The following is a 19,560-nucleotide window of genomic DNA, read 5'->3' as shown; positions in this document are numbered from 1 at the left end:
AAAAAAAAAACTGGATGGTATTAACAGCAGATTACACACCATAGAAAATATTGGTGAACTTGAAGATATAGCAGTAGAACTAAGAAAAAAAGAAACGCAGAAAGAAAATTTTTTTAATGAAAAGAGCATCAGTGAACTGTGCGACAACTGCAGGTGGCATAATGTTGAGTCCCTGAAGGAGATAAGAGAGAGGAGGGAACAGAAGAAATAAGAGTCAAAAATTTTTGCAGATTTAATAAAAGCAATCAATTCACACATATAAAAATTTCAACAAAGGCCTGGCACTCTGGCTCACGCCTATAATCCCAGCATTCTGGGAGGCTGAGGCAGGAGGATCACTTGAACCGAAGAGTTTGAGACCAGCCTGGGAAACATAGTGAGACCTCATCTCTACAAAAAAGAACAAAATTAGCTGGACATGATGGTGCATATCTGTAGTCCCAGCTACTTGGGAGGTGGGAGAATTGCTTGAGCCCAGGAGGTCAAGGCTGCGGTAAGCCAAGATTGTCCCCTGCACTCCAGCCTGAGTGACAGAGTAGTAATACACCAAGACACATCATAATCAAATTGCTCAGAACCAGTGATAAAGTCTTAAAGGCAGCTAGAAAAAGACACATTACAGACAGAGAACAAAGCTAAGGATTTCAGCAGGCATTTTTCAGAAATAACACACCTTAAAAGAATGGAGCAACATCTGTAATGTATTTTAAAAAGTAAACCTATAATTCTACATCCAGCAAAAATATCTTTCAAACACAAGGCAAAATAGGCAAATCAATCTTGGAAAAGATGAACAAAGTTAGGAGACTCACACTTCCTAATTTCTAAACTTACTATGAAGCTGCAGTGATCAAGGCAAAGTAGTGCTGGCATAAGGATAGACATATAGATGAATGGAATACAATTGAGAGTTCAGACATACCTTCTTACATTTATAGTAAATGCATTTTTTAAAGGGTGCCAGACAATTCAGTGGGGGGTAATAATAGTCTTTTCAACAAATGGTGCTGGAAAAACTGGATATCCACTCACAAAAGAATGGATTTAAACCCCTACATACCATATATAAAAATTAACTCAAAATGGATCAAAGATCTAAATATAAGAGCTAAATCCATATAACTCTTAGTAGAAAACATAGGTGTCAATCTTCCTGACCTTGGATTAGGCAACGGATTCTGAGTTATGATTCTAAAAGTACAAGCAACAAAAGAAAAAATGCAAAAACTGGATTCATCAACATTAAAAACAAAAAACTTTTGTGCTTCCAAGGATACCCTCAAGAAAGTGAAAAGACAACCTACTTCTAAGAGAAAATTTTTTTAATCATACATATGAGACTTATACATATGATCTGAAATACATATATGTAGTTGAATATATAAACAATATTTACAACTTAATGAAGAAACAACTCATTTTAAAAATGAGCAAAGGATTGGAAAAGAGTTCTCCAAATAATATGTACAAATGACTAGTAATCTCATGAAAAGACAATCATCATTAGCCATCAGGAAATGACGATCAAAACCACAATGAAACCAAGTGTGGTGGCATACGTCTGTAGTCCCAGCTATTGGGAGGCCGCAGTGGAGGATCACTTGAGCCCAGGAGTTTGAGGCCAGCCTGGGTAACATAGCAAGACCCCATCTCTAAAGAAAAAAACTTTGAGGAGGGCGAAAAAAAAGAAAAAAAATGTCCATGAATGTTCGTAGCACATAGCAGCATTATTTATAATAGCCAAAAAGTAGAAATTAGTCAAATGTCCATCAGCTGATAAATGGATATATAAAATGTGTTATATTCCTACTATGGAATATTATTCGGCAGGAAATAGAAATTAAGTAGTAATATATGCTGCAACATGGATGGACTTTGAAAACAACATGCTGAAGTAAAGGAGCCAGTCATAAAGGAACACATATTTTATAACATTTATATGAAATGCCCAGAACAGGCAAATCTATAGAGACAGACAGTAGATTAATGTTTGCCTAGGACTGGAGGAAATGGGGGGATGTTGGGGAGTGATGGCTAAGGGATGTGGGCTTTCTTTTTGGGAATGAAAGTGTCATAAATTTGATTGTGCTGATGGATGTGCAACTCTGAATATACTAAAAGCCATTGAATTGTACAATTTAAATGAGTGAATTTTATGGTACGTGATTGTATCTCAAAACCATAAAAAATCAGTAACTAACTATTTAGAAAAAAATGAAGGCAAAATAGAGATTTTCCAGGCGTATGAAAGTTGGAAGAATTTATCATCACCAGAACCGCACTAAAGTAAATGTTAAAGGAAGTCCTTCAGGCAAAAGGACAATATCAGAAGGAAATATGGATTTACATAAAGGGAGGAAGAGCACCGGAAATGACAACTATGTGGGTAAATATGTAAGATCTTTCTCGTATTATTTAAATCTCCTTAAGAAATAATTGACCATTTAATGAAATATCATAACAACATAGTATGGGACTTACAACATACATAAAAGCAAAATGTATAATAAGAAAATACAAAGATTGTGAGGGTAGCGAGGGAAATACCCCACTGTAAGGTTCTTAGGCTGAATGTCAAGCAGTACGTCATCACTTGAAGGGAAACTGTAATAAGTCAAAAGTGTATGCTAGAAACTCTAGAGCAACCTGTAAAAAGTCTAAGTCACCCAGTTAAGATAGAGATTGTAAAACTGGATAAAAATTAATGTGATATGCTATCTGCAAGAAATATACATTAAGTATAAAGACACAAATAAGTTAAAAGTAAAAGGATGAATAAAGATATGTCATGCTGGTGCAGGTGTGGTGTGGCTCATGCCTTGTAATCCCAGCACTTTGGGAGGCCAAGGGGGGCAGACCACTTGAGGTCAGGAGTTCAAGATCAGCCTGGCCAACATGGTGAAACGCTGTCTCTACTAAAAATACAAAAACTAGCTGGGCATGGTGGCAGGTGCCTGTAATCCCAGCTGTTAGGGAGGCTGAGGTAGGAGAACCGCTTGAACCTAGGAGGCAGAGGTTGCAGTGAGCTGAGATTGCACCACCACACTCCAGCCAGGGCAACAGAGTGAGATTCCGTCTCAAAAAAAAAAAAAAAAAAAAAGAAAGAAAAAGAAAAAAAGAACCCACCCAGCTCTACCATTACTGTGATATCTGAGGCTGGAGAAAATAATGAAACTGTCCAGACTATCCTCAAGTTTACAGACAGTGAGAAATACCCAAATGAAGCTCCTTTTTATGAAACATTCTTGGAAAATCTAGAAGATAATGTCTCAGACATTTAAAAATTCTTAGCATTAGAAGCTGAAGAAATCTTGGCATGGTGATGATCTTTAGTGACAGCTGTGCAAGAAAAATTAAATGAAATGGATAAAAAGCAAAGGGAGGAAGACATATATGTAGAATATAAAAAGAACTCTTTGAAATCAAGAATAAAAAGTCAATCCAATTAAAATTTGGGCAAGAAACAAAAAGAAGCAGAAGAAACCATAGAGCAATTATTCCATGGCATTCCTGTTTACAATTAAGCATTTCTTAAGTTGAGAAGCCGTGTTTGATACTGAACTCTTGGAAATCAAAAAGAACCAAATCAAAGAATAAGCAGGAAAAAATAAGTGGGAAACAGCTACTTGAAACAGATCCAAATCTTGACACATCTGATATCCAGTTCTTGGAGGATGCTGGAAACAATGTGGAGGTAATTGAGTCTTTGTTCCAGTAAATGGATGACCTGGAGCTGGGGGATGAGGAGGATGATCCAGACTCCAAACCTGCTGACCCAGAGAGAGACTCCACTGACCAGAGGGACTGTCCCCATCTGTAGAGAGGCTCGACTGCCACAGCATCCTGGCTATGCTCAGAGGGTTTTGATTTTCCTTTCCTTTTCTCCAAGAAGAAATTATTTTCAGGAGAATATTCTTCTGATAGATTTCATCATTGGACTTAATAAACTTATCTTAAAATTTCAAAAAAGTCCATTGTATTCCTATATATCAGTGACAATTAGATATGGAAATTTAAAAAAAATGATTAATGATAGAATCTCAATTTATTAAGTACATAAGCATACATCAGACAAAAATATGAAAGGCCTATCCAGTGAAAACTAAAAAAAAAAAAAAAATTGCTGAGAGAAATGAAGACCTAAATAAATGGAGAGTTATATTTTGTTCATAGATTTGGAAGATTCAATATTGTAAGGTGTCAGTTCTCAAATTGACCTATATAGATGCAGTGCTATCCCAGACAAAATCCCAACAGGTGTTTTTGTAAAAATTGACAAGGTGGTTCTAAAATTCCCATGGAAACACAAAGGACCTAGAATAGAGAAAATAATTTTGAAAAAGAAGAACAAAGTTAGAAGCTTCATACTGGGCATCCAGATAGACCACAATTGATTTTTGACAAAGCTGCCAAGGCAATTCAATACAGAAAGGATAGTCATTCCAACAGATGATACTGGGGCAGTTTGGATATTCACATGCAAAAACATGAATTCAGACCCTTTCCCATGCACAAAAAAAACTCAAAATGGGTCTAAATATAAGAGCTAAAACTATAAAAACCTTAGAAGAAAACATAAGAGAAAGTCTTTGTGACATTGAATTAGGCAAAGATTTTTAGATACAATATAAAAAGCACAATCGATAAAAAATTTCATAAATTGGGCTTCATGTAAATTTAAAACTTTTGTGCTTCAAAGGACACCATTCTAAAAATGAAAAGGCAAGACACAAACTGGGACAAAATATTTGCAAATGGATATAAAAGATGGATAAAGGACATGTCTAGAATATATAAGGAACTTTTTCAACTCGATAATAAAAAGACAGCCCAATTAAAGTTTGGGCAAGATTTTTTTTTTTTTTTTTTTTTTTTTTGTCACCCAGGCTGGAGTGCAGTGGCATGACCTCAGCATACTGCAACCTCTGCCTCCTAGGTTCAATGGATTCTTGTGTCTCAGCCTCCCAAGTAGCTGGGACTACACACACGTGCCACTACGCCTGGCTAGTGTTTTGTATTTTTTGGTAGAGACGGGGTTTGGTGTTGGCCAGGCTGGTCTCGAACTTCTGGTCTCAAGTGATCCACCTGCCTTGGCCGCTCGGAATGGACACATGATCTTTTTTAGGGTAATGGATTTATTCTACAATGGGATTGTGGTGGTGATTGCACAATTCTGTAAATTTTAAAATTCATTGAATTGTAGACTTTTTTGTTTGAGACAGGGTCTCACTCTGTTGCCCAAGGCTCTAGCAGTGCAGGGACATGATCATAGCTCACTGCAACCTTGAGCTCCTGCACTCAAGCAGTCCTCTTGCCTCAGCCTTCCAAGTATTTGAGACTACAGGTGTGCACCACTATGCCTGGCTAATTTTTACATTTTTTTTGTAGAGACAGGGTCTTGCTATGTTGCCCAGGCTAGTCTCGAACTCCTGGTTTCAAGCAGTCTTCCTGCCTGGGCTCCCAAAGTGCTGGGATTACAGGCATGAGCCACTGTGCTCAGCTGAATTACATACTTTAAAAAAGTAAATTTTGTAAGTTGTAAATTATACCTCAGTAAGTTGTTTTTAAAAGCCCGTTTTTCAGTAAGTGGTGCTGAGAAAACTGGATATCCACATGCTAAGGAATGAAGTTGGACGCTTACCTATCACCATATACAAAAATTAACTAGGGCCGGGCGCAGTGACTCATGCCTGTAATCCCAGCACTTTGGGAGGCCCAGGTGGGTGGATCACGAGGTCAGGAGTTCGAGACCAGCCTGGCCAGCATGGTGAAATCCCTTCTCTACTAAAAATACAAAACATTATCTGGGCATGGTGGCACGTGCCTGTAGTCCCAGCTACTCAGGAGGCTGAGGCAGGAGAATTGCTTGAACCCAGCAGGCGGAGGATGAAGTGAGCCGAGATCACGAGATTCCATCTCAAAAAATAAATAAATAAATAAATAAATAAATAAATAAATAAATAAATAAAGTGGATCAAAGACCTAAACGTAAGAGCTAAAATTACTAAGAGAAGAAAACATAGGGGGAATGCTTCATGAAATTGGATTTGGCAATGATTGCTTTATACACCAAAAGCACAGGCAGCCAAAGAAAAGTTAGACAAATTGGACATCAAAATTTAAAATTTTGGTACATCAAAAGACACTATCAGCAGAGTGAAAAGGCAACCCATAGAATGGGAGAAAAGGTTCACAAATCATGTATCTGGTAAGGATTTGATATCCAGAATATATAAAGAACTTCTAAAACTCAACTACAACAAGTAGAAGAACCTAATTCAAAAACGGGCAAAGGATTTGAATAGACATTTCTCCAAAGAAGATACACAGATGGCCAATAAGCACATGAAAAAAGATACTCAACATCACAAATTATTGGGGAAATGCAGATCAAAACCACAATGAGGTACCACTTCCAACCTTTAGGATGGTGACTACTATTGATACAAACAAAAAACCAGAAACCATGTGTTGGTGAGAACACGTAGAAATTGGAACCCTTGTGCATTGTTGGTGGGAATGTAAAATGGTGCGACCACTTTAAGAAAACAATATGGCAAGTCCTCAAAAAAAAAAATTAAACAGAATTACCATATTATCTAGCAATTCCACTCCTGGGTATACATCTAAAAGAAATGAAAGAATGGACTCAAACAGATATTTGTATACCTACACTCATAGTGTTAATGGCTATTGTGAGACCTTGATTATTGTCTTTTCAGTTTAAAAGAGTTTAAACAAGAGACACAAAACAGAGATGCAGCATATAGCAATATTATTGCAAAGGAGAAAGAATATTTTGAAAGTTAGGTGCAGAATAGACAGGACACCCTGAGAGAGGATTCAGGGCAGGCTGCTCATAAGGATGAGACAGCAAAGACTGGCACTAGGGAGACTCCCTTTCTGGGAGTCTTAGATTATTACTCATGAGGAGGTGGGAAGAGCTGTTACTAGTAAGCATGTTTTGGCTGGTCCTCTGGGTGCACATGCCAGTAGCTGTACGTGTTTGTTCACACATCACATATCTCATTAGCATCTGAAATCTCTCCTCAGGGAAGTGTTTTTTACAGTTATAATGAGCAATGGGTCAGTCTGAGGACAAGTAAAATCAAAATGCACATGCTCCCTACAGGGAAATTCCCTACTGGAGATAGCTTTGCTTTAATGAGCTGGACTACAATGCGAATGCTGGGCTTCTTGTGTTGACAGCACGGTCGCCCCTGTAACCAAGAACATGGTTACTTCCTTGACTACCTCTCCTGCCTCAATAGCAGCATTACTTACAGTAGCCAAAAGGTGGAAACAACCCAAATATCCATCAGTGGATGAATAGATAAAATGTGGTATATACCTATAATGGAATATTATTTAGCTTTAAAAAGGAATGAAATTCTGATACATGCCACAACATAGGTGAATCCTGAAGACGTGCTAAGTGAAAAAGCCAGACACGAAAGGTAAGTATTGTGTGATTCCACGTATACAAGGCACCTAGAATAGGCAAATTCATTGAGACAGAAAGTAGAATGGTGGTCACCAGGGCTGTCAGGGGAGGAATAGGGAGTTACTGTTTAATGGGTAGAGTTTCAGTTTACGATGATGAAAAAGTTCTGGAGGGCCAGGCGCGGTGGCTCACGCCTGTAATCCCAGCACTTTGGGAGGCTGAGGCAGGCGGATCACAAGGTCAGGAGATCAAGACCATCCTGGCTAACATGATGAAACCCCGTCTCTACTAAAAATACAAAAAAAATTAGCCAGGCGTGGTGGTGGTCACCTGTAGTCCCAGCTACTTGGGAGGCTGAGGCAGGAAAATGGCGTGAACCCGGGAGGCGGAGCTTGCAGTGAGCTGAGATCGTGCCACTGCACTCCAGCCTGGGCAACAGAGCGAGACCTTGTCTCAAAAAAACAAAATCAAACAAAACAAACAAAACAAAAAGTTCTGGAGATGGTGTGATGGTTGCACACAATGTAAATGTACAATAATAACCCCTCATAGGTGGTTTAGCTTTTAGCAATTTCAGTTACCCACAGTCAACTGTGGTCTGAAATATAAACGGAAAGTTCCAGAAATAATTCATGTTTTAAATTGCGCACCCTTCTAAGCAACATGATGAAATCTCCCGCTGACCTACTCAGGATGTGAATCATCTTTTTGCCCACCACATCCACACTGTATATGCCGCCCACCCATTAGCTACTTAGTAGCCATCTCATTATCAGAGCTCCTGTTGCACTATCACAGTGCTTGTGTTCAAATAACCCTTATTTTACTTAATAATGGCCCCAAAGTGCAAGAGTAGTGATGCTGTCATATTAATTGTTCTACTTTATTATTAGTTATTGCTAATCTTACTGTGTCCAATTTATAAACTTTATCATAGGTACAGGAAAAATAGTATATTTAGGTTTGGTGCTGTCTGTGATTTCAGGCATCCACTGGGGTCTTGGAATGTATCCCCCATGGAGAAGAGGGGACTACTGTACTTAATGCTACTGAACTTAAAAATGGTTAAAATGGTAAATTTTTTAAAGTATATTTCACAATAAAAAGTCAGTCAGCCTGAAAGAGATGCCATTATTAAATAATGCTATCAGTTGATGTGTTTTATGGTGCTCAGAATTATCACTTATCAGGAGGGATAATCTGTTCCCATACTTTACTCCTGTACATGAGTAAAAGCATGTCTTTTGTTTGTTAGGTTTGTAGATCTTTGCTATATTTGTAATGTCTGGAGCCACATTAATTTTTAAAGTGCTTGATGGTTAAATAACCATGAAGAAATTCTCAGAGAATGCAGGAGTTCAAGACCAGCCTGGCCAACATGGTGAAACCCTGTCTCTACTAAAAATACAAAAATGTAACAGCCTCCTGAGTAACAGGAGCTTGACTTTATAAAGACATACTTGTTAAAAAAAAAAGTATTAAAAAAAGTATTAAATTACTGTTTTTGTTTTTTTGTAAGAAAAAGACATCATAACAAAGGTTAAAAACAGGGGTAAGGTATTAGGCTCAGCTGACAAAATTAGTTCATTTGACCGTTTTTTCAAGGTTGAACAATCTCAGTCAATAACTGCAAGACCATAACTATAAGCAAATAACCACCACCACCCCCCCCCCAACACACACACAAAAGCCTTTTACTAAATGTGACAAGATATGTCATGAAAATAAAGTTAGATTCTCTGATGAGGAGAGCCGATTATGAAGACTGGGACTTGCTTAATAATGTTAGCTCATATTATGAAAATCATAGCATAAAGGTACATTATATTTTAAAAACTTATTAATGACCTTCCTTCACCAAGGACGTCCTCCTGCCACCACACCATCAAGCCTTACTTCATCGATAGGTTTATTCATGTTGCCCTGTGTGCTTCTGGAATGTAAGCCTCCCCGGGCAATCTTTCCAATTTATTCCTAGCATAAATCCACAGCCTGAAGTCTTAGCATGCATTTATATTGTTGTTAGACACCATCCCTACTGCAATAATGCCCTAATGCTGACAACACAACTCTCCAAATGGAAAGCAGTGTAACAGTATGATCATGCACACCACATGCCTATGTGTGCCAGGTACTATGGTTAATATTTCAAATATTTTAACTCCTATAAACCTTAACAACTGTATGGAGTAGGTGGTATTATTCTCACTCTACAATGAGAAAACTGAGGTTTGGGGAGGTTAAACCCATGTTTTTCTTACTGCACTTCCACAGATATGGGTGTTAGTCTCAGGGCTTGCTGGCTACAAAGGGAATTTTTGTCTCTAAATAGTCCCAATTAGCCACAGGTTTTATTAGTCCTTGTTTCCTTGGTATTTTCTTGCCATCTATTATTGTCATTGCTGTTACAGTGACTCACTCTAGCAATCTTTTCCCCTCAACCACCCTTTTCTAACTTGTATATCTGAGAGAGGTCACCAGGCTTGTTAGAACTTTGGGTAAGAAGCAGTGAGCAAAGACAGTGAGGGGCAGGGGGTGTGGGCAGGCATGCAGGGAACTTATATGTGAGACTTGAATGGGGAATCTGACATAACTCAGTGTTCTGAGGAGTCTTGTCAGGCTGCTGGAAATTTTTGATATTCTAGGTTAGTTTACCTCAACACATCCTATCACAAACAGAAGGGGTTGGCTTATATATGTGAAGAAGATAAGAGACATGTAGATAGGTGTGCGTAGTAAGAAACATTGCAATGGAGAAAGCATCTTAATTCTTAATTATTTTTCACAGGTCATGAAGAACACTGAAGAAACGTCAAAGTGAACCAAATCATTGTTTTTATTTTACAAAGGCAGAAAATGAAACACCACTAGGTAAAAGAATTAAAAATTTAATCCTTTATTTCTTAAATAAAACGCTTGTGTAACTCGTATCATGAACCATAATCCATTCTGCTGCAAGGTGTGTGTGCTTCTGTAATGTGCATCAGTCCATCGGCAACTGCTAAGTAGGGGGTGATACCAGTATAATTCGAAGTCACATTGGTTCAACATGACTCTCCCCAGAAAGCTGATGTGCTGAAGCAACCAGAGGCAAATGTTCACACACCTAGAGAGAAACCCTAAGGGATATATGAAGATCTTATGAAAAAGGATGAAAACCCTTTAAATGCAAGGAGTAGCTGGCTTAGTGGCTTCAAAACCACCTCATTCCTGCTGTTATCTGAGAAGCTGCAAGTACTGATGAAAAAACTAAGAAGACATTTCACCTGGCAATTAGAAAAAAGCACTGACTGATAGATACCTCTGTATCATTCTTTCAATATTGATGAAAATGCTTTCTACTAGAAGTGACTGATTTCAAGGATCTGTCTCTCAAAGGAAGAAACAAAAACCCAAAATTTTGACTGCAAAAGATTGACTAATTCTAGGTGCAAGTAACTGGAAATTTAGGATTGTTATTGTACTACACAGGTCACAAAGTTCCAAACCTATTTCCCTTGTAATTTTTAGTGCATGATTTTTCAGAATGCAGTTTCTATCTTTTTAGGTGCAACATTAAGAACTGATTAGGTCAGAACAATTTAGTTTCTCCAGTTTTTTCTACCTAAGTTACATGGGGGGAAAAAAAGCAATAGTAACTTTAAGGAAGTATGAAAATAAAGTCTTGGAGCAGTGGAAAGGTCTGGGGCTGGTAAATGGCTTAGGCAGAAGGGCATGCACCGGCCAAACCTAACAGCCCATCTCTGAACTATGTCCTCATCAAGGCTGGGATGCACGCTGGCTTCTCTACACAGTCTGGCCCAGTGTAAGTGCTGTGAATTCAGTGTGTCACTAGTGTCACCAATTCATCACCCATCGTTCATTCATTTCACAAACACATGAGGGTAAGACATTGAGACAGAGTACACAAAATGAAAAGCTCTCACATAATTTTAATAGACTTTGTTGTTAGAAGTTTTAGATTTTCAGAAAAACTGAGCAGATAGTACAGAGTTCCCCTATGCTTCCCCCCACCCCAGGCCTTTATTATTAACATCTTGCACTACTGTGGTATATTTGTTTAACCAATATTGACACATTTTTACTTTACTTTTTGAGACAAAGTCTCACTTTGTCACCCAGGCTAGCTGAAGCCTATAATTTACATGAAGGGTCCTCTTTTTGTTGTATGTCTTTACGGATTTTGACCAATATATAATGTCATGTATCCACTATTATAGTATTGTATACAGTAGTTTCACCACCCTAAAAATCTCTACTCCATGTATTTACCCCTCCCTCTCTCCCACTGAACCTCTGGCAACCAGTCTTTACTAACTTTGCTTTCTCCAGAATGTCATATATTTGAAGTCATGTAGTATGTAGCCTTTCAGACTAACTTCTTTCACTTAGCAATATACACTTAAAGTTCCTCTATGTCTTGTGACTAAATACCCCACCCCACCCCCCTTTAAAAAAAAAAAAAAAAAAGCTAGGCCATATTTTTTTTTTTTTTTTTTGGTGGTTTAAAAATTTACTGTGGCAAAACGTACGTAAGATTTAAATTTTAACCATTTTGAAGTTACAGTTTAAAGGCATTAAATACATTCGTTGTATGTACCAGTCACCACTATGCACCTCCGGAACTTTTTCATGATCCCACACTAATCTCTGTGTCCCTTAAACAATAAATTCCCATTCCCTCCTGCCCCCTGTGACAAAACGTAATCTTTGTTCTACTTTGTCTCTATGAATCTCACTAGTCTAGGTACCTCACATCAGTGGATTCATACATTATTGTCCTTTTGTGATTTACTTAATGTCTGAAAGGTTCATCCATGATGTAGTATGTATAAGAATTTCCTTTTTATGGCTGAATAATATTCCATTGTATGGATATAACACATTTTGTCTATCCATTCATCTGTTGGGTATTTGGGTTGTTTCTACCTTTTGACTACTGTGAATAATGCTGCAGTGAACACTGGTATACAAATATACCCTCAAGCCTCCGCTTTCAATTATTTTATGTATATACCCAGAAATGCAATTGCTGAATCAAATGACAATTCTATATTTAATTGGAAAATCACCATACTGTTTTCTACAGCAGCTGCATACCACTATATTTCCATCAGTAATAAGAGTTCCAATTTCTCCACATCCTTGCCAACACTTGTGTGTTTTTTTTTAATTTTAATAAGAGCTATCCTAGTGGGTATGAAGTGGTATCTCAATGTGGTTTTGATTTGCATTTCCTTACTGTTTAGTGATGCTAAGCATTTTTTCATGTGCTCACTGGCTATCTGCATGTCCTCTCTGGAGATCTATCCAAATCCTTTGCCATTTTTTAAATCAGGTTTTTACATTGTTGTTGCATTTTGGGAGTTTTGTATGTATTCTGGATGTTTAATCCTTATTAGGTACGTGAACTGCATATTATTTCCTCCCACTCCATAGGTAATCTTTTTACTCTGTTGATAGTGTTCTTTGATGTACAAAATTTTAATTTTAATGAAGTATAATTTGCCTATTTTTTCTTTTGTTGTCTGTGAATTTGGTGTCATATCCAAGAAACCACTGCCACATCCTAAGAGTTTTATGGTTTTAGCTCTCACATTTAGGTCTTTGGTCCATTTTGAGTTAATTTTTGCAAATGAGTGAGGTTGCAACTTTGTTAGTTAGCCATGTGGTTATCCAGCTTTCCCATCATTACTTGTTGAAAAAACTATCCTTTGAATAGCCTTGGCACCCTTGTCAAAAATCATTTACCTACATATGAGAGGGTTTATTTCTAGGTTCTCCAGTCTATCCCATTGGTCTATCTGTCTGCCTTTATGCCAGAATCACATTGTTTTGATTACTGTAGCATTATAGTAAGTTTTAAACTCTGCAGGTTTAAGTCCTCCAATTTGTTCTTCTTTCTCAAGACTGATTTGGCTATTTGGGATCCCTTCAGATTCCACATGAAATTCAGGATGGGTTTTTCTATTTCTGCAAAAAAAAAAAAAAAAAAATCCTAGGATTCTGATAGAGACTGTAGTGAATCTGTACATCACTTTGAATAGTACTGACATATTAACATTAGATTTTCCAATCCATGAACATGAGATGTATTTCCGTTTATTTTTATCTTTATTGAAGCAATGTTTTGTAGTTTTCATTGTACAAGCCATTTATCACCTTGGGTAAGCTAATTTCTGTGCATTTTATTCTTTTTGAGGCTATGGTAAATGGGACTGTTCTTGTAATTTCCTTCTCAGGTTGTTCATTGTTAGTGTATAGGAATGCAACTGATTTTTGTGGGTTGACTTTGTATCCTGCTACCTTACTGAATTATTTTTTTTTTTTTGGTGTGGAATCTTTCGGGTTGTCTAAAGATCATATCATTTGTGAACATATAGGATTTTACTTCTTACTTTCCAACTTAGATGTCTTTTCTTTTTCTAGCTCAGGCTAGAACTCCTAGTACTGTGTTGAATAGGAGTGGTGAAATGAGCATTGTCTTGATCTTAGAGGAAAAGCTTTCACCACTAAGTATGGTGTCTACCGTGGGCTTTTCATATCTGGCTTTAATTATGTTGAGGTAGTTTCCTCTTATCCCTCATTTGTTGAGTGTTTTTAATCACAAGAGGCTGCTGGATTTTGTCAAATGCTTCGTCTGCATCAATTGAGATGATCATCTGGTTCTCGCTTCATTCTGTTAAAGTAGTATATTATATTGATTTTTGTATGTTGAACAATCCTTGCATTCCAGGAATTCATTCCATTTGGTCGTGGTGTACAATCCTTTTAATATGCTGCTAATTTCAGTTTCCTAGTATTGACAATTGTTGAATCAGTGATCATAAGGAATAACTGGTCTGTAATCTTTTCTTGTAGTATTTTTGTCTGGCTTCAGCATCAGAATGAATTAGGCAGCGTCCTTCCTCTTCAATTTTTGGGAAAAGTTAGAAGGGATTGGGGTTATTTCTTCTTATTTGGTAGAATTCACAAATGAAAACCATCAGGTCCAGTGCTTTTTTTCCAGGAGAATTTTGATTACTAATTCAATTACCTTACTGGTTATAGTTCTATTCAGATTTTTAAATTTTTTTCATAGTTCAGCAGTAGTAGGTTTTGCATTTCTAGGATTTTGACCATTTCATCTAGATTGTCGAAGGTATTCTTCTATAACCCTTTTCATTTTTCTAGAATCTAGAGTGCTGTTCCCATTTTCATTTATTTTAGCAATTGAGTCTTCCTTTTTTTCTTAGTCTATCTAGGCATAGGCTTTCCAACTTTATGGTCTTTTAAAGAACTTGTAGTTTCACTGATTTTTCTCTAGTGTTTCTAATCTTTATTCAATTTATTATATCTGTTCTATATTATTTCCTTCCATCTGCTAGCTTTGGATTTAGTATGTTTTTCCCCCTCAAGCTGCAAAGTCAGGTTGTTGACATGAGGTGTTTTTTGTTTTTTAATGTAAGCATTTATGTCTATAAATTTCCCTTTTAGCAGTGCTTTCACTACATCCTATAAATTTTGGTATGTTGCATTTTTCTCTTCTTTTTAATTTCCCTTGTGATTTCTTCTTTGACCCATTGGTTGAGTGTTTTGTTTAATTTCCACAAGTTTGTGAATTTTCCAATTTTCCTTTTGTTACTGATTTCTAACTACATCCTGTTGTGGTTCAAAAATGCACCATATCTTCTTCACTTCTTTGTGCGTGATATGTATCTTCTTCACTTCTTTGTGTGTGATATGTATCTTTTAAAACTATGGAGGCTTGATTTGTTGTTTCTGCTTTCAATGATCCCATCTCAAGTTTGCTGATTCTTTCTTCTACCTGCTTATATCTGCTGCTGAAGCCCTGTAGTGAAAATTTCATTTATTATACTTTTCTCCTCCAGAATTTTTTTATAATGCCTATCTCTGTTGATATTCTGATTTTGTTCATTTATCATTTTCCTGATTTCTTTAATTCTTTGTTCATGTTTTCCTTTAGTTCTTTGGGCATATTTGAGTTAAAGTATATGTCTAGCTTAATGTCCTTCATTAGGACAAGGTCAATTAATTTTGATCTTTTGAATGCGCATTATTTTCCTGTTCCTTTGTATGGTTTGTGATTTTTTTCCTTGAGAGTTGGATATTCACTATTATAATATGGTAACTCTAGGTATGAGATTCTTTCCTTTCCCCACGGTTTTCAGGTTCATTGTTTTTTTATTTTTAAAAGCTGTCATCCATTTGTTTTGAGAGTTTTCCAAATTATTTCTATAAAAGACTATTCCTTCTGTGTGTGATCACTGAAGTCTCTCTTCCTTTTATGTCATGTTCAGCTATTTTGACATAAATTCCCTTGAATGCTAGGAGCAATCCTAGATGTTACAAATCAGCTTTGTCCCAGGTAATCCTTCAATACTTACTTTGGCCTGCTTTTGGGCTTAGGGACCAGACCAAGGTGAAAGCTTGGGTCTTAGAACTTTCCGGGCAAGTGTTTTCCCTGGGCATGCATGTCGCATTTTAAATCCCCCCTGTATATGTAACTGTTCTTAATTTCCCAAAGTCTTACCCCAGATTCTCCTCTGGGCCTTAGTTGTTCTATTTTATGTTTACACCCATAACCTCTTGCCCCATGCACCTGTGGTTCTTTGCAGCTTTTGTAAGCAGTGCCCACCCTACCAGTTAGGCAAAACAAAGATGTGACCTTGTGTCAGTCCTTCAGGTATCCCCAGACAGGTTAGAAAAAAATGTACACAGTAATTTGCAAAAAAGGTCTAGCATGTTTTCTCCAGCTCAAGGGAGGGGACTGGGCTTCTGCTGCTTTAAGACTGCCACAATGTAGGGAGAGGTTCGGGCAAGAGCCACTAAAAAGTCACAAAATTTTCCTACCATTCTGCAGATGATTGGGCATTCTTTTGGTTGCTGTAAACCTTTGACTGTTTTCCAAAGCTCTAACAAAGTTCGTTCAGACAGTTGCTTTTTTTTTTTTTTTTTGAGACAGAGTCTTGCTCCATTGCCCAGGCTGGAGTGCAGTGGCACGATCTCGGCTCACTGCAAGCTCCACCTCCCAGGTTCACACCATTCTCCTGCCTCAGCCTCCCAAGTAGCTAGGACTACAGGTGCCCGCCACCATGCCCAGCTAATTTTTTGTACTTTCAGTAGAGATGGGGTTTCACTGTGTTAGCCAGGATGGTCTCGATCTCCTGACCTCGTGATCTGCCCATCTCGGCCTCCCAAAGTGCTGGAATTACAGGCGTGAGCCACCACGCCCGGCCTCTTTTTTTTTTTAATGTTTTGATAGGCAAACAAAAGCTTGCAGCTTCCTAGTCCACCCACTTTGCTGATGTCGCTGGGGTCAATTATGTTTTATTCCTCCCTATAATTTTATTACAAGACCTTGAATAGAGTATGTTTATTAAGTATAGTGATTAAATTTTAGTCATAATTAGAAAAATGTCAATGGTCTCAAAATTCTCCTCAATCTGATAATTTGCATTTAAAAGCAACATTAATAAATATATTTTCTTTCAATTTCTTCTAAATTAATCAATCTTCCCTGTTTTTACTGGCTAACAGTCACTATATAGCAAAAACTTTTATAAATCTGTTTTAAGAAATGAAAGTTTCCGGCTGGGCACGGTGGCTCACGCCTGTAATCCCAGCACTTTGGGAGGCTGAGGCAGGCAGATCACCTGAGGTTGGAGTCTGAGGCCAGCCTGACCAACACAGAGAAACCCCATCTCTACTAAAAATACAAAATTAGCCAGGCATGGTGGCGCATGCCTGTAATCCCAGCTACTAGGGAGGCTGAGGCAGCAGAATCACTTGAACCCAGGAGGTGGAGGTTGCAATGAGTCGAGATTGTGCCATTATACTCCAGCCTGGGCAACAAGAGCGAAACTCTCTCTCAAAAAAAAAAAAAAGTTTCCATACCAAAATATTAAGTGATACTTATTGGCTTCTGCCAGTTTCCTACTTTGTAGTAGCACATGTTCTTGTAACCTGTCTTCAGTTGTGGCATAGGGTAGAAGTTAAATATATAAAACAAAAATAACATATTTTGCAAATATTTGATTATTCTTCCCTACATAGGGTCAATATTAAAGTAACTTTCTGGTACCACGTTCTTTATGTCGTATTCACTTTGTTCATTTAACAAGGATATTATTACTAATGCTTATTTTATTATTTTAGGATTTTCATTAAGCCAACTCATACCCAGTTTCTACAAATGAAAATCAAGTCAATCATCTAAAATTTCATGATTTCTTCCCATCAAGAGGATCTGGAGTCTTCTGTTCCCATTAAAACTGAATTTATGGCAGTGCAAACCTGGGCCAGACTGGGTATAAAATGACAAAAGCATGTTTATATTCTTAAAAATTTCTGCAGATTGCATAGAAAGTTCTCAGATTCATAAAAGTTTATTTCTATTGTAATTCTTTGCATGTTCACTTTGTTAAATTTGCAATATAAACCAGTTGCACGTCTTTGCTATCTGGCCTCGTAGGTTGAGGGTTAGGGTTTGCTTTAAGCAAAACTGAGATAACTGTAATGTGAACTGGCCTACTAGATTGCCCACTTTTATCAGTCTGCAAGGGTGGATCTATTTCTAGGTCTTAATTTCAAGGTTTACTTTCCCTCTTCCTTAGATTTTACTTGGATCAAAGGGCATGGAAATATATTCCTTGCTTAAGCCTTATACAAAGGAAACTAGCCCCAGAAATTATTTTGCTTTGAAAGTATGTAGATGAAATAAGTATTTTTAAATGTCTTGATTAAATAAAGTATTCTATGATCTGATCGTCAGCTCAGTATGTAGGCTAATGGTACACCTTTACTTCTCTTTTTTATGCTCACATTTTTTTTCATGTGATCATTTTCAGTTTCACAGAGGACTACAATGATTGTCATCTCTAGGAATTTAGTTTGTTTTTAGCTAATACTCCTTTAATGCTTCTAAGACAAGCCTTTCAAAATTGTAATAAATGAGTTACACAGATTTAACTTTGGTTAAATTACTATTTCCCTTCCTCACAGGACTTCAGGGCCTCTGAGAGGCAGGGAGGATGACTTTTGTTCTTATCAATACTAGTATTGTTTCTATTAGGTCAACTTTTCCCTTTTTACTTTGCACTAAGGTTACAACCATGTGACTAAATGATTTTACTGTTCATAACAAGCTCCAAAGGCTCAGCTATAAAAAGGAATGCTTTAACAACATCAAATATTGTATGAAATTACCCTGTATCAGACTCTTTGAGAAGCAGCAAAACATTTTATATGAGTATTAATTTGTTTAAAATAATCCATTCAATTCTAAGGCTCATTTTGTTCATATTTTCAGTTTTAAAAATCCCTTTTCCTCTACTATTCAACTAATTCTGGTTAATATCAGGGACAATAAAGTTTAAAAAATATTTGCCTTATGGGCTATATGAGCACATTCAAGGACTAAAATTTTGAGGTATTTTGATAATAGCTAAATAGCAAGAGCTAAATATAAATATTCATAGATGAAAAGTTTTGACAAATTTTTCTTTGGACTTGCCTCAGGAACTAGGATTTAGAATAACCATAAATTAAAGGACTCTTCCAAGCATTTTTATCATACATATAAAAAAATATATATATAAATAGCAAGAGAAAAATATTTTCAGTTTTAAAAAAAGGATAAAAGTGACAAAAAAGGAAAAGCAGGAATAATGCTAATACATTTGGTTTTACTTACCTTGCAAGTGTTCTACTGTCCTGTTAGAACAAACCACTGACTGTTACAAAAGTAACATTAGTTACATCATACTGTATTAGATGGAATATGCTAATTTCTCTCTTGTAAAACAGTCTGGAGGTGGACAGTCCACGCCACTTATGGTGTTTCTTCAATGAGGTCGTACAGGGACCAGGATCTTTCTGTTGTTTTTCTTCTACAATGGTGTGTTGCCTCCTCTTCAGGGTCCAAGATGGCTCACTACCAGATCCACATTCCAAGCAACAGGATGGAGAAAGGGGCAAATAAATGGTCATGCCATTTTAAGGACACAAAAAATCGTTTCCCCTCACATTCCATTGTCCAGAACACAGTCATACCTGCACAGGAGACTGGGAAATGTAGTCTTTATTCTAGGAGGCATACCCAGTTGAAAAATCAA

The 19,560-nt window shown here is 37.1% G+C and overlaps 2 protein-coding genes and 1 pseudogene across 28 annotated transcripts in view; 2 read left to right on the top strand and 1 right to left on the bottom strand.

Moving 5' to 3' along the window:
• The window catches only part of NRG4 (neuregulin 4), a 127,135-nt gene extending 108,720 nt beyond the window's left edge, over nucleotides 1-18,415 (top strand). For 12 of the 26 annotated variants that reach the window (XM_054667817.2, XM_054667815.2, XM_054667813.2 and 9 more), the window contains 3 exons: nucleotides 8,430-8,517; nucleotides 10,233-10,315; nucleotides 17,603-17,739. In XM_054667817.2, the coding sequence (XP_054523792.1) occupies nucleotides 8,430-8,488 (59 nt within the window). In that variant the 3' untranslated portion in view covers nucleotides 8,489-8,517; nucleotides 10,233-10,315; nucleotides 17,603-17,739. Of the gene's footprint in view, nucleotides 1-8,429; nucleotides 8,518-10,232; nucleotides 10,316-10,507; nucleotides 10,642-17,602 lie in introns of those variants that run through there. The other 14 variants (XM_063795275.1, XM_063795270.1, XM_063795271.1 and 11 more) reach the window with 3 other exon arrangements.
• LOC134808574 (RWD domain-containing protein 1-like) lies at nucleotides 3,069-3,902 on the top strand (annotated as a pseudogene).
• A 724-nt stretch (nucleotides 18,416-19,139) lies between the features above and the next one.
• The window catches only part of FBXO22 (F-box protein 22), a 30,667-nt gene continuing 30,246 nt past the window's right edge, over nucleotides 19,140-19,560 (bottom strand). For both annotated transcript variants that reach the window (XM_054667808.2, XM_063795262.1), the window contains one exon: nucleotides 19,140-19,379. In XM_054667808.2, coding sequence (XP_054523783.1) covers nucleotides 19,377-19,379 — 3 coding nt within the window. In that variant the 3' untranslated portion in view covers nucleotides 19,140-19,376. The remainder of the gene's footprint in view (nucleotides 19,380-19,560) is intronic.

The sequence above is a fragment of the Pan troglodytes genome, chromosome 16 (genome assembly GCF_028858775.2).
Source record: "Pan troglodytes isolate AG18354 chromosome 16, NHGRI_mPanTro3-v2.0_pri, whole genome shotgun sequence".
NCBI lineage: Eukaryota > Metazoa > Chordata > Mammalia > Primates > Hominidae > Pan > Pan troglodytes.
Note: the sequence above shows the minus strand (reverse complement) of the source record. Positions and strands in the feature narration are given on the sequence as shown.